The following is a 15,618-nucleotide window of genomic DNA, read 5'->3' on the forward strand; positions in this document are numbered from 1 at the left end:
GACTTAGATTCCTGGGCTTAATGAGACTTGTAAGGTCCCTTTCAGGGATCAATCTAGGAATTGATGGTCATTCTTCTTTTGGTGGCTATTGCCAGCTTTGTTTCTATTTAGGAAAAGCATGTGTTGCTTGTCTAGGGTAGATGAGAGAGTTCTCTGACAGGTGACAAGAGACTGACTTTAAGAGATTCTTTATCATGATTTTACACACTTTAATTTCATTGTAGTTCTGTAGAAGGAGATATACTTTTTTTTTTCTTACTTGCCCCCGCTTACATAATTAAAGAAAAAATCTCTGCACTGACCTGTACTGACAAGTAGTTTTAAGAGTTAGTGTAGCTATTAATCTCTATCTGCTCTCTATAGAATATGGTTCTACCTTAATTTATAGATTTTTATGGTTGTGTGCACGAGGAGAGAAAATGTGAAGAATATGAGAGTATGCATAAATGGAGAGAGGCTCTAGCTCAAAGAGAAAATATGAAATCTAGTTGTTAACATATTTTTAAGTGCTTTTGATTATGGGGGCTTCTTCTTGGGGGAAAAGAAAAACATTAGGGAATGTTCTCAAAGGCAGGAGAACCATCAAGCTTCAGAAAAATAGAGGCCAAATTGGAGAATAGGAAACTACCCACACAGGCATTATGACAATCTCCATTCTATTAGCCTTAGTCTAGTAGAACTTTTCAGCCCATGATTATGAATTGCAGAAAAAGAGGCAAAAAAGAAAAAAAAAGAATTTACTTTAATAGAGTAGTAAAAATCAGGAATATATTCTATGGCTTTTAGATACCAGTGGTGGATTCTATATCTATAGTACCTTTAGTAGCCTGGCAGTGTTAGGTGGATGAATTATTTGGGGAAAAAAAAAGAATATATTTAAAATATATTTTAAAAAATTGAACATATTCATTTTTCCGTAAATTTTTATTTTATTTTATTTTATGGAATAAAATAAGCATTTCCATGTTATGTTATGGAAGTGCTTGTTTTACTCCATAAAGCAAAAAAAAAAAAAAGAATAAATGAAAATTAAAACAAAACAAAAATTTAATGCATTTGACATATATTTTCAAAGTACAATAATGGAGTCTTGGTATGGTAGAAAGAGGATCTAAGTTTGTACCCTCGCTCTGGTACTTACCACTTTGAGCAAGTCATATAAATGTTTGGAGCCATTTGTAAAAGCAGTTAAGAGAGTACATTGGAAATCAAATCCCTAGGCAAATGATTTAACCTCTCTCACCATCACCTGTCTAATGAGAGGTAATTATTAATAACATCAACCACATAAGAATATTATGAAAATCCAATGAGGTAATAATATATGCAAATGAGGTATTGTATATCGTATATTGTATGTAATATTGGAATTATTGCTACTGACAATTCTTGGTGATCGCCAAGATTCTTTATGGGATTGACTCAGAGATCCTATGACACAGTTCTATAAACTTGGGGTCTCACCAGTAAATTATAACTACTATTAGATAAGAGGGATCTTTGTCTTCTCCACTTTCACACATTGTATTTTTTTTTTTTTATTTCCTTAGGTGTTTTTCCAGGTCTGATCACCTTGCCCTCCATATGAAGAGACATATCTAAATAACCTAATAACCAGAGGAGCTTCATGGTACCGGCTAATGTCTAAAGGAAGAATCTTTAGACAAGGGGCTGGAATTTGGTCGGAACTTGCTGCCTTGTGGAAGAGAGAGAGAGAGTTCTCACATATAAACCTCTGTGTACACACACACACACACACACACACACACACACACACACACACTCTGTCATGCACTCAACTGTACTCAAGATATCTACGTCTGTTCTTTATGCCTTGCTCTAGCCAGATGGTAGAAGATGATGAAGAAACCGGGTGAACTCTCAGCAAGGCAGAAAGGCTGCCTACTTCAGCGCTATCAGAATTGCATCCTGCTGTTGGCAATGGAATTCAAAGAAAATGGATGTGACTTCTCTGCAGGTGGACAGCAGCAGTAAGAGGGGCTTATTTAACTTGCTTCTCAATGCAACTTGATAGGAGAATACATCATCTTAAAGTTGCATACTTGTAGCACTAACTTGTCTTCTTTTTAAATGGTTGGGGGAAAAAATGACCTAGAAAACCAAATCCCAGTTTGGTAGCCAAAATTAACCTCTCGGTTCATTTGTCCTTTGTGTCAGAAAAAAAAAATCCCAATATTCAAAACATCAGACTTCCTCACAGACTTTTCGATCTGTTTTGGTTCTTCATAGGACTGAGCTATTGAGATCTTTTCAAGTCCGTACCAATGGCCTTAACGGCAGTAGACTGTGGAATGACACCTTACACTTTCTGGCCTGCGTTCGTGTAGACTTCGTGAAGGAGGAATTTTGTTTTCTTACTTTTTGCACACCATATGCACTAGGGATTCTGGAAACTTCTAGCATGACTACAAAGTGGCCAAGAGAATAAAACCCTTGAAAAAAAAAATCACAGTGTATACCTTTGGCCTCACCTTATTGCCATAGCTAGATTTTTTCTTTTTAATCTCTCTGATTTTGCTAATGAAAACTTGAAAAGCTTATTTGGAAGCTTAAATGTTTTATCTTTTCTCCATGGACTAAAACCTCTAGGACTATCTCGTCACCTGGATCCCCGAATCCCGGAGTGGCCAATCAGATGCGACATCACACTTCTTATATCCTCCTTGGGGGCGTTGCTGGCCTCAGCCCATGGTGATCAACCAATTGTGTTGTGTGTTATTATTGCGACCCTACTAACCAGTTACAGCATAGATGTCTCTAGCCTCAATGGGCATCTGTGTCTTTAACCTAACTTTGGGTTATGACCTGATTAAAAAAAAAAAAAAGCCAAAAATATCCCTCCATCCAGGAGTGGAAGCAAAAATGAGGATGCCTCCCAAGTCCAGAGTCTTCACACAGCATCAGTCAATCCTTCTTTCTCATTTCCACTGAGCTCACATTATCCTGCTTGCTTAAAAGGGAAAAAAAAATACACTTTAAGAATCCATTGTGGGAATGAAGGGCTGGCATTTATGCAAAGTGTTGGGGGTTTTCTGTCTAAGGGAGAGAAGTATTGCTCATTTCAGGCAGCGGGCCCATCATGCCCTGGGACTTAGAGCATCCAGGACTAGCAGAGGCCCTCCAGTTATTCTCCAAGCTAAATCCTGCCCATTGCTAAATTTGACCTTTGGAGCTCAAAGGAGATTTAGATTCCTCACTTTTTCATCACACACGTACAAATTGATATCGATATACCTGTATCTCTAGCTAGTTGGCACTGGCCTCAACTCCAAAGACTGCCTTTAGGGCCATTAAATGGCCTATGCAAGCAGGTGGGGTGGTCACTAGGACAGGTTGTATATTTTGTATATTATTGGACCATCCCTTCAAGACACATCTAGAAAACAAAAATGTCATTTGGTCCACCAATGGTTGCTGTTCCTTCATACCAGCCGGCTACCCTCCTGCCCTCCTTTTGACTGTTTTGACTCATTGACTGTTAAAATGTCACCCCAGACATATTTGGGATGCAAAACTGAACTCTCTTTAAAATAATAATTAATAATAATAATAATAATTAAACATAAACACCATGAGTAGTCATCAAGATCTTTGGCACCTGATTTTCCTCAGCTTTCTGTAACTTTTGATTTCATTGAGATGTTGAAATTCCTCCACTGTGAGTAAATGAGCCTCTTTAGCCAAATGCTGTGGGCTTGCCATTTGGACGTTTGGGGGGTAGGGGGAGGGATTTTGAGGTCTGGCCCATAGAATTTCTTTAAGATGTGGACCAAAACAAATAAAAACTCTACGATAGAAAAAAAAAAAATCAACACACACACACAGAAATTCTACCCATCTGCTGGAGGCAATGATATAAACATTAGTCGGAGGGTATTTTTTAAGAAAAAAAATTAATTTTATTCCAAAGATGTAAAACTTAACACAAGTTAGAAACAATTCCTGGAGCACTGCTTGCTGACAATCTTGTAGTTCTCTACTTCTACATTTGAATACTTTTTTGGCCATTCCATCCGGAGTTCCATGGGATTGCATTTGAATGTGTGGAGCATCCTTTCCGGGTGATAGCTGGGAGTGTGAGTGTACTTGAACCTCAGCTGTATTCCTCTGCAGCGCATCCAGCCAGTGCGTTACATGAAAATGTAGACACCCTAGAATCTCATTTCTGTTTGCGGCCTTCAGCATGAGTGCATGGACACATCACATCACTCGCGGTAATAGGCCTTGGGCTGCCAACATCATAAGGGTCCTCTCCTGAGCAATAGCTGCTCTTGCCTCTTGAAATGCTACTATTATTAAGGGTCTACAAGGCAACTTAAATTTTAAACTGACAATTCAATGCAAGGCTCTTAAAAAAAATAACACCCATAACATTTTTTTTTTTTTTTATAAAAAGTAATCATTAATTATTTACTTCCTTTTGTCATTTGTGGTCTTGTCAGGTTCTCATTTAAATGTGGCAGAACAAGGGCCCTTTGGTACTCATAGAATGTCTGAAATGTTTTGGTAATTCTTCTATCTTTTCTTGTACCAGTGAGACTCTTAATTAATTTGTTCTTGACCTCTCCCAGAGCTGGACTCATTGATATTTGGTGGTGGCACTCTCTTACTCCTGATTCATTTGTTGGAACATTAGAATTGCTGAAGAACTTGATAGTTGCGATGTAATGTTATTTTAAAGCTATATTCCTTTAAGCTGAAGTCTCAGCTGTGAATTTCAACCAGCCCCAATTGGCACCAGGAACTAAATGCTATTGTTTGGGAGAAATAACTTGAGACAAAATATCTGCTGAAAAGGCCTTTCTTACCAGCTGGTAAGAAGGTACAAGGATGATTTTTAAGGGCCTACCTAAGGAACCAATCTCAGTGTGTACATATATACATATATGTAGATGCATATACATATAAGTAGATCTGGGGCATATATATGCCTATGTATATGTGTGTATATATGTGTATACACACATATTTAAATGAGAGAGAGAAGGAAATTAAATAAGATTGGGTATTCAGAGCAGTATTTTCTAAGTTGTTCCTAATGGAACAACAATTTCTTCTCATTCTTCACTTAAATTAATATCTTCTAACATGTTGGGAAATCCCAACCATGTAAGGAAAGTGCCAGCATGTTATTTATTTCGTGTAAGAGACCTTTCAAACGCACTTTGCTCTTGGCCCACAATTAACTTTGCAGAATGGAAAATATTGCTGATTCTTTTTCTCTTCTACTTAGGTGTCTTTTCCCCTTGTCACCTGAATATAAGTCAAAGACAAGGTACCCCTAAATCATAATGCAGCTCATGGCTACCAACCTCTCAGTCATTGTGTACAAATCTCATAGAATCTCCTGTCCTTTGAATGACTAATTGGCACGGCCCATTGGCCTGCTAGTGAAGGGTATTATGTCCAGAAAAATAGATGTCTGAATTCCATGTCAAAGTAGCATCTTACAAAATATTCCCAGGCTCAGAATGAATCTCATAAACCAATTGTTTCCTTTTTTTGTGTGTGTCCCTGTGTGCTTTCCTCAGCAAAGATCATAACAAATCTTCCTGATTTCATCACTTCATCCTGATTCTACTGGACACTGCCCCTTACTTTCACCCTCATCTTTCACTCCCTCTTTGCCATCTTTTTCTGCCTTTTTTTGGATGGCTTGATTCTGAGGAGATAAAAGGAAACTCATATGCATGTTTAATTGCACTGATTCCTCTTTTTAAAATTCTCTACAAGCCTAAAAGGCAAAGGAGATTTTAAAAGAAGGGTTTCACTTTGGCTCAACTTCCAAGACAGCCATGTGGAGTTTTTGCACTGAAGGGGGCAAATAAATTGGACCTTCAGATGTGTATATTCAATATATTAAGGACATCAATATTGCTATGCCGTTGCAAAAGCTAAGCTAAATGGAAGGATATTAATTCCTTGCCATCAACAAGACATTTAAACAAGAGAACTATCTTTAATGGCTCAAATATATGTTTGAAAAATTTTTCCCTCTGTGAAAGTCATTCCTTAAAAATTCATGATATGGGTAATATTTACCATTTTCCATTTCCCACTATTTGCCCTTTGGGAGGAAGGAGAAGAAGGAAGGAAAAATGTATAGAATACAAACCATTTAATTATACCACCTGGAAAATCAGATGCTTTTTAAAAAAATCTCTGTTCTATGACAGCCAGTTTTTCTGGCTGTTATCCTGCCCCCAGATCTTTGTCAAAATAAAATAAAATTTCAGAAATTAGAACCTGATTGAAATGCACCAGCTAGCTGAAACTTTCCAGCTTGTATTTCCCAGAAGTAACTGATTGTCATGTAGAGAGGGCAGAAGAACAAATTCTGGGAGGTTGTGATTCACCTGTATAGATGTGGTGGGGTAACTTATTTTGAACTTTTAAAATATCTGGGAATAGAGACTAGACTAACCTCTTGGATCCTTTATCCAAGAGTCTTCAGGATCCCTGGAGATGAGAAAGCAACAAAAATTGTTAGAGCAAACAACAACATCAAAAAAACAAAAAACAAAAACAACCTGCTTGTAAATACCATGTGGCTAACAGCTTAAGACTCCAGGGTTTTCTCTTGCTTTTTAAATATTTTCTCTCAAATCTCCCTTTACTGGATCTCCTGGAAGATCACAGAAAAGCTATCATTGACTGTATTCATCCTTCGAATCCCAACACTGCTATCTAAATGTAGTCCAGGGGAAGCAGGTGACCACAAACAGATGAATCACCTAAATTCCTCAATCTCCAACTATCCTAAGCTAGAGACTTTGGTGTTTTCAATTTTTTTTTTTTTGTCCCTACTCCCCTCCTCCCAAACAGGGCTTCTTAGTGACTGTGAGGGAAGGTGGATGCATTCTTCATTGGGATTGTTTTTACAATTTTTTTTCAACTGTAAGCTTGGAAATCTTCAATTTATTTCACTCCAGCTTTTGTATACTGCCATAAAATGAGCCCCACATCAAAATTCTGAGGGTGGTATTCACACATGTATGTGTGTGCAGTACTTTCACCAAAGGAAATCAGTTGGGCTGCGAATATTATAAGTGGAATAGCCACCAGTGCCTATTATCTTCTTTGGAGGGAAAGCATGCTTACAGTTGCCAGTATGTTAAAATTTGTCAACGCTGGGAGGAGAACACAATGAGGGGACATTTTAACTGTGACGCCTTTGGGCTGGAGGTAGAATAATTGCAATCGCATAGACCCAGGAAGGCTTTCTGGCTTATGGGCTGGTCCTTGACTTGGATTTATTTATTTTTTCTAGCATGCATTTGCTCTCTGAATACAGGCTCAAACTAGAGTTTTGGTTTTTTTGTTTTGTTTTGTTTTTTTCTTTTAAGTCTGCATTTGTATTTCATGACCAAGAAGGGGTCAAAACAAAACAACCACTTATCACCCAGATCTCCCCTAACAACACTTAAGGCAAAATAAATGTTTAGTGGTTTTCCTAGCCCTTCCCTCTTCACCATCAAAACTACCCCAAAGTTACTTTCTCACTCCCATAATCCTCCACGCACAAACTTATTTGCTTTTAAATTGCATCTGATCCTCCCCCCCTTTTTTTTTAAAGATACTGCTTGAAGGAATTTGTTTTTTGCACTATATCATTTCTTTTGCCAGATGTCTAACAAGTGTATTTGGAGAGACCCACCCCTCAACCCCACAGTCACATTCTCTCAGGCCTTCTTTGGTATTTATAATATATCACAGAAGTACCTAGTCTTATAGCCCTCAGTTCTGCCTTTTTTTGACATTTTATTTTTTTTAAGCTTTTTATATATATATATATATATAAATATATTACTTTGTCAAGTTTTTTTGCTGTACAAAAGTCTTAAGATTTAAAAATATTATTTGTATTATATGATGGTGGTATGTTAATGTTACAAAATTATTAATGAAGAAAAAATTTATTTTTGTTACTGGTCTGTTTCATAATTCTTTTTTAAATTGGTATATTGTAAGATATCTATGCAAAAAATGTTATGTGACGCATTTTTATTTAAGAATGTAATATGTGTAATAAACAGTAGAATGTGTTTGGCCTGGGAATGGCTCAGCGTATCCTCCTTCTCATTTTATTAGAAGAAAAGCAATCATAGAAGCACAAGTGAGATATTATATACTTCATGCTATAGCTTTTTCTGCAGGACAGAAAGGGACCAAAAGAGGTTACATTAGGATTTTTTATTTTGAGAGTTTAAAAAAAAATCAGTTCCAATGAGATTATTCAAAATTCAGATAAGGAGGGTAGAAGAAAGCTCATGCCTGTGAGGGAAGGAAGAATGAGTAGAGGTTTTGAAAGGCAGTATTTTAGACTGATTCAGATTATGGAAAGCTATTTATTTGAGGGGACAGGAGAGACTTGCTTAAAGCAGTTTCTTTTAGGGACTGGAGGTAGGAGGCTATTTACTCTGGAGGCAATTAAAGGAGTCAGACCAAATGGAAGGGAATAAGTGATACTATTTAAGAGGAAGGGAGATTTAGAAAAGGTAGCTTGATTAGGTAGGGAAAAAGAGTTTATGAGAAGTATGCTTATTATGAAGGGAAATGGAGAAGGGCTGTCAGAGGTGGTAGCCTCTTAAAGATTTATTATCTTAAAACAGGGATACAAAAGTAGGTATCAACTTCAAAAATAAGGGGAGGAGAAAACAATGAGTAGGTGTTAGAAGTGAAAGACTATAGACTAGGGAAAGATAAAGCTCTGAAACAAATTGGAGGATTATCCTGTTACTCCAAGGTTTTCAGGGGAGGGTTAAATTAAGAAGTATACAATATACAGTTTTATTCTCTGCACTTTTCCCATAATATTTGCTTCTCCAAAGCAGGTAGAATCTACTTCCACTTAAATCTGAAATGAATTGTTTGCCATAAGGGAGGCAACATGACCAAATCATTACCTGCTGGGCTCATAAGGAAGAATTAAATCAGAAGCAGGTGACTGAAGGAAATGAATGAAGCCTTGGACTTTGATTCACAACTAGGGAGTATCTTGAAAGAAGGGAAAGTTGAATAGGATTGCATGAAAAGCTGTAATTACAGGGGTGGTGTCAAAAGCTACACCCCTTTCTCAGGAAAAGAAGCATGGTAGGGAAATAGTTATAGAAGAGAAATCCCAAAGTTGTGTACTTATCGAATAGACAAAGCCAAATTTGGGAAGAAGTTGTTTCTAGAAAAGTTAATTTCACCTGAAATATCTCCTGAAGGTTACGAAACATGTGAGTTGAAAGTATTATAGGAGAAGATATGACTGAACTACATGTGGGAAAGCTTGACTAACTAGGAGTTAGAAGCATGGGATTTGTGCTTTGCTGTTCCTAATTGTAAGACACTGGATAAATCATTTAACTTTTCTGATAAATAGAAATACTATTTTGCCTAGAATTGGATAGAATGAAATAATTCTTTAGAGATAGTCCAATAGAGTGGAAGAAAGCTCGATTTCGTGTAAAAGTGTTTATATATGTGTATGTGTATGTATATATATATGTTTTTTAAAAGCTTCAAAGTACTGAAATTTTGGGTTTTTTTAAGATCAAAACTTCATTATTTCCCTAAAGTTTTCCTGTCTTACTGATGTAAGAATATGAACATAATTGACTAATTTTTCTGTGACTTAAGGTCATCATTATAAAGATCACTTGTTAAACTACATTGTAATATAGTGAGGACCTTAGGGATTATTGAAGGGTGTGGAGCTGTTTTTGCCAGCACTAAATGACCCTACATTGCCTGGATCTCTACTATTTTCCTCATTGTCAGCTATAACTTCTTAGTTATAGCTCCAAGCAGCTCTCACCTCTTACTATTTAACAAAGGGCATTTATGAAGGGATAACCCATTTGTTGAGTCAGCAAATTCAATTTTATACTACCTTCTAAGCTAATTGACCCCACTCTGAAGGGGACTCCCATTTCCCTGAAGAAAATGAAGCAGGGAAATGATTCTCAAAGTTTTGGTCTCAAGACTCTTTTATACAAAAATTATTGAAGGCACTTCCCCCAAAGAGCTTTTGTTCATGTGAGTTCTATCTATCAATATTTACCATATTAGAAATTAAAACATGTTAATGTTATGGTGAAAAAAGTTTTGACTTCTGAGGGACTCTTGGGGTCTCCAGACCTTACTTAGAGAACTATTATTATAATAAAAAGAAGCATTGATTTGCAAGTCAAAGGACTTCAGTTTGAATCTCAATTCTAGTTCTGTGTAATCTGAAAATTGTGTGACCTTGGGCAAGCCCTATCTCCCCAACCACAGTTTCCTTATCTTCAAATGGAAAGGTTGGGCAAGATAATATCTAGGTTTCTTTACAGCTCTAAATCTCATTATCCATTATATAAAGAAGAGAAAGTGAGCCAAACACTGATTTTAGGGAATACTCATATCAAGGTAGGGGAAGAGGAGAAGGGTGTAAAGAAGTGAGGGAAGTGGAGAAAGAGTGAGACCAATTAGGAAGGAAAAGAAGAGTTTAAGCTTTCTGAAACTGAGAGGGAAAATCAAATAAAGGTGGGTGTGTAGGGAGAGAGGAAGTAAACCAAAAAGTATATCAATGTGGAGAAAGGTCAAAGAGGATAATAAGAATAAAAATGTCATTGAATTTGGTGGTTAGGATTTATCTGGTGACTTTGAGAAAATATTTGAATAGAAAGATGATGGGAGATGCTAGATTGCAAGGATATGTGGAAAGGGGAGATAGGAAGTTTGAGTATATAATAGCTAACATAGCATTTTAAAATTTCAATGTGCTTCACATATATTTATTTCATTTGATTTTAACAACCATCTGAAGCAGATGTTATGATTGTACCCATTTTATAGATGATAATACTGAAGTTGAAGAGGTTAGGCACTTGCCTTGTATGGGATCATACTGCTAGTAAATGTCTAACAAAATTTGATTTCAGATTTTCCTAAAGAAGGAAAAGAACAAGCACTTATTAAGTGCTTATTATGGGTCAGAATTTATTCTGAGCACTTAGATGGTCCTTGCAACAAACATGTGAATATTGTATCATCCCCATTTTATAGTTTAGAAAATGGAAGCAGGCAGACTTAAAGTGATTTATCCAGGATCATAGACCTAATAAGTTACTACAACTGGATTTGAACTCAGATCTTCTTGAGACCAAGCCTGGGGTTCTATCCACTGCTTCTGCAACCTTTTTGAACAAATTTAATTGGGATGAGGAGAAGCACGATGGAGAAAGATGGGACAGTAATTATTAGTTGGTGTTGATTGGTGAAGGAAATATTTTTAAAAGACCTGAAAAGACCTACTTTATAGTAGGCTGCTCGAAAGGTACTAGTAGACAAAAAGAGATTGAGTATAACCAAAACAAAGGAGCTGACTGTCACAACAAGGTCCTCTCTCCAAGATGAATGAGATGAATTGAGTCTGTAGTAGAGGAATTATTTATAGTGAGATGAAGAAATGCCTCTTTTATAACATGAAGACATAGTAACTGATGATACTAAAAAACTTGGAGGAATGGAGGAGGGCAGCTGAAGGAAATAAGGTCAGTTGACCTCAATCTTCCCAGTGCGGATGGAGGTAAAGTGCTTTGCTAAGAATAGGAAAGGAATTTTAAAATTTTTTATTTAAAATTTTATATGAAATTGTGATGGTTCAGAGTACAATTGGGGAAAATAAAAAGTGAAAATTGATCAGAGAAGGTGTCAAATGGATAGAGTCCAAATGATGTTGCGCTACAAGCACCTGGTTGAGGTTATGAACTATATAACCTCAGCTTTTCCCAGAGCTTATAAACAAATACAAAAAAGACTCATTTGAACATAATCTGTTTTCCTGCTAGATGTACTCATGAGTAAGGAAATGACCATAAGGAAAGTACCCAGAGGAAAGAAAAAACTGAAGATATTGGATAAATCACTGACTAGATCATTGAGAGTTGACTATATGCTTTTATATATCTATAAACAAGTCATTATAAACAATCTGCTGGAAAAATCATGTCTCCCCCACTCATCTCTTCTCATTAGGCTTTTACTAAGTATGACATTTTTATATAGGTCTTCATGTTTTGTTTTGTTTTTAGTCTACATGGTTTTCCTTGAGATTTAAATCGGGTGGGGAAGGAAGAGGGAGGTTGTTCTGAGTTCCAGACTGGGTACCTTTTGTTATATCAATGAAAAGATGTAATAAATGCTAATTCAATTCTTTTGGTACCATGATAAAGATACCATACCATACTAACCATGCCATACCATACCGTACTATATTATACCATACCATACCAAAGGTATCAGAACACTCTTGGCAGAAGGAAAAATAATATTGCATATAATAGAAGTAAGTATACAATTTTTGTCTCTGTTTTACCTTTCTAACAGACACATTTATCCCTAAGGAAATGACTATCTTAGATAGTCACTACTACCCAGCACTAGGATAAATGGAGCATTGAGTATAAATTACTGAGATTAGGCATTGAATTAGTATGGGTTTGTTTGGTTTTGGTTTTGGTTTTGGTTTTGGTTTGGTTGTTTTTTAGTTGTGTCTGATTTTATGACCCCTTTGGGGGTTTTTCTTGACAAAGATACTAAAGGAGTTTGCCATTTCCTTTTCCAGTTCATTTTACAGATAAGGAAACGGAAGGCAAATTGAGGATTAAGTACCTTGCCCAGTATCACATAGCTAGAAAGTATCTGAGATCAGATTTGAATTCAGGAAGATGAGACTTCCTAACTCTATTTCTCTACCCATTTCACCACACCTCTCTCAAAATAATTAAGCAATAGCACTCCCCTCACAAAGGGTTTATAGGATTATTTCAAGAGTAAATGTCAATCTTTGAAGTGTTATTTTGGTAACCAAAACTAACAAACAAAATGCCAAACCAAAACAACAACCCTAAACCCAAAACCAATAATCTATTCCTCCCATAGGTTTCCTTATTCTTAAAATTATACCAGTAAGAATAAGTTCCTTTGACCTCCTTTTCCCTTTACTATTAAAAGGTCAATACTCCTAGAAAAGGTGTGCCTTCTCAGTCACTTTTCCTCACTTTTCCTTTAGCATAAATTAGACTTAAAAAAAAAACAAAAAAAAACAAAAAACAAAAAACAAAGAGTTTTATCATAATTGAGAGTGCTCAGTGAAGAACTTCTTTTTTCCTTCTTTATAAATTAAAATTTTAGTGGAAACTAGATGACTTGCCAAAGATTTACAATGTATATTGGAAACAATCCAGTTTTTCTTACTTGCTGACTCCAAAGTCAGCTCTTTAGGCCCACTCCTTAAACTGCCTCTCATGAATGAGATTATCACCTGTTTTTTTAATGTAAGTGGGAAGGTAGAAAGCACTTGGAGAAGAAAATATGTCATAGGAAGGGCACAGGTAGGAAGAAAAAGTAACAAATCTCTTTATTCCATGTTCATGCCTTAGATATTCAGTTTTCTTGGGACATGGTGATCAGACAAGGATCTCTGCTGCCTTTTCTGACCTAATTTTGCCTGTAAAGATTGTGGCAATTAAACTCAGTGAATCATAGAACATTAGAAAAGAACTTTGATCTCCCACTACTCAGTTACCACAGAATTTCCTAAGAATATGATTTAAAACAATATTTTGTATTGACTGCAAGCAAAGTCATCTGTAGGATCAAAAGGATGACAGCTTGATTCTGCAAGATTCCATAGGGAAAACAGCCACTAGCCTTAATGGATAGCCTTTAGTTATGTGAGATGCTGACAAACAGGTCAATGGCAGATCAATGGATCAATGGCAGATCCATGGTGACTTGGCCTATTTCTGTGTGTAAAGCAATAATTTCTTGGGCTCTAATCTTGCCAGTAAGCAGGGAGTAAATGGTCTCTTTATGACAGTAGGTACATTCACTCATCTGAGTCATTGGGGACATTTGTGACGATTTTTCCTGTATACTTAATCATGTCAAGATGGATGCCTTGACGGAGTCACAGCTTTGAAGTTTGTCATTTTCCTGAAGTCTGACAATCCAGGATGCAGTCTGCATTTGGTTTTGGGCCTTCTTAGAACATGGTCATTGACATAAATTCTTCTCTGGAGCTACTATTTGTTTGTTTGTTTTTTCAACTTCAAAAATATATATTCACAGATTCCCTCCATTATCACCCCCTACTCACCCAGGTTCCTACAATTGCTTACTTATATTTGGGTTGTATCATAACTAATATTGATAAATTAATGTTACTAGTAAATTATGTTGGACTCCTATGAATATGCCAAGAGATTTATCACAGGTACTACCTCAAACAGATGAGCTTGTGAATTCTGTTGCAAAATTATTTTACATGTCAGAAACAATTATTTACGACACTGTATTTATAAAATGCCATATTGGTGCCAAGGACTCACAATATCTTCACGATATCATCCAATATTGTCCAGATAGAAAATGAAGACAATATATTTTGACCCTGTAAACTTTCCTAAGCATGTTATAATCTGCTCTGACATCTATGTTATTTACTTCTCCTATCTGTTCTCCCTCTCTTTTATTCCCTTTTATTTTCTCATTTCACCATTTCCCTATATTCCGTTTTTCTACTAGTCAGCTTTAGTCTAGCTCCTAGGACAGTTCAACCTACTCATCAATCTAGTATCCATTTACTCACTTTCTCTTAGAGCATCTCTCTCTGTATTTCTCCTTATTTTTATTTTTGGTCATTCCACTTCTCCCTTTTCTCTCTTTTCTCTGTTTCTATTTTTACATCTATGTGTCTATTTCTGACTTAATTTCTGTGACCATAATAGTTTCTGTTATTCTGTTTGTCTGTCTTACTTTCTCTCCCCACACTCCTGGCAGGTCACCATGTATGTCTCTTAATTCCACTTTTGACCGATCTGCTTCCAGACACATCTAAGATTGAGAATGCTGAATAGTAGTTGGTTTCCCTGAGACTCTTAGGTACAAGCTGATATTTTTATCATTTACAGACAGGATTAAAAATGCCAGTGTATCATGAAGCCACCTTAACTTTTCACACACACTTTTGACTTCTTAACAAACAACTACTGCACATACTTGCAAAGAATAACTATTTGCATACTAAGTACTAGGAAGAGTTATGACAAGAAAAACACTTAGAGAATTCCCCAAATAGTTCATTCAACACAATTCATTCACTATAACTAGAGGTTAGCCTTTCTTTGCAAAACAGATCTGTTTCGGTAAGCAATGTACCATAATGGATTGAGAGCTATTTTCAAAATCAAACTGAGGCAAAGTCCCACCTTTGATATATACTAGTTGTGTGATCCTGGACAAGTCACTTAATCTCAATGCTCTGGGAAATTCTGTAAGACTCTTAGGTTGCAGAGAAATACCAAACTGCACTGGTAGAAAGAGCTGATTCACTTGGGAGTTCCATATAAATATGGAATCATAGGTTCCATCCCTCTCTCTAAATAAATCATATTTTAAAGGTTATAAGGGGAAATTTTTTAAAGATTTTTTTTTTAATTACAAAAATGTGGAGTTGAAGGAGACCTGTATCTGAATAGGTCATCTTCTACAACATCTCAAAAACTTGGTCATTCACCCTGTTATCGAAAACCTATTTGGACGGGCATCTCAATGCCTTGT

At 36.2% G+C, this 15,618-nt stretch overlaps 1 protein-coding gene across 3 annotated transcripts in view; it reads left to right on the forward strand.

Annotated features, from left to right (window-relative positions):
• KLF7 (KLF transcription factor 7) overlaps positions 1-8,079 on the forward strand; it is a 103,108-nt gene extending 95,029 nt beyond the window's left edge. For 2 of the 3 annotated variants that reach the window (XM_051983685.1, XM_051983686.1), the window contains exon 4: positions 1,551-8,079. In XM_051983685.1, coding sequence (XP_051839645.1) covers positions 1,551-1,602 — 52 coding nt within the window. In that variant the 3' untranslated portion in view covers positions 1,603-8,079. The remainder of the gene's footprint in view (positions 1-1,550) is intronic. The other variant, XR_007951691.1, reaches the window with a different exon arrangement.
• The last annotated feature ends 7,539 nt before the right edge of the window (positions 8,080-15,618 follow it).

The sequence above is a fragment of the Antechinus flavipes genome, chromosome 3 (assembly GCF_016432865.1).
Source record: "Antechinus flavipes isolate AdamAnt ecotype Samford, QLD, Australia chromosome 3, AdamAnt_v2, whole genome shotgun sequence".
Classification (NCBI taxonomy): Eukaryota; Metazoa; Chordata; class Mammalia; order Dasyuromorphia; family Dasyuridae; genus Antechinus; species Antechinus flavipes.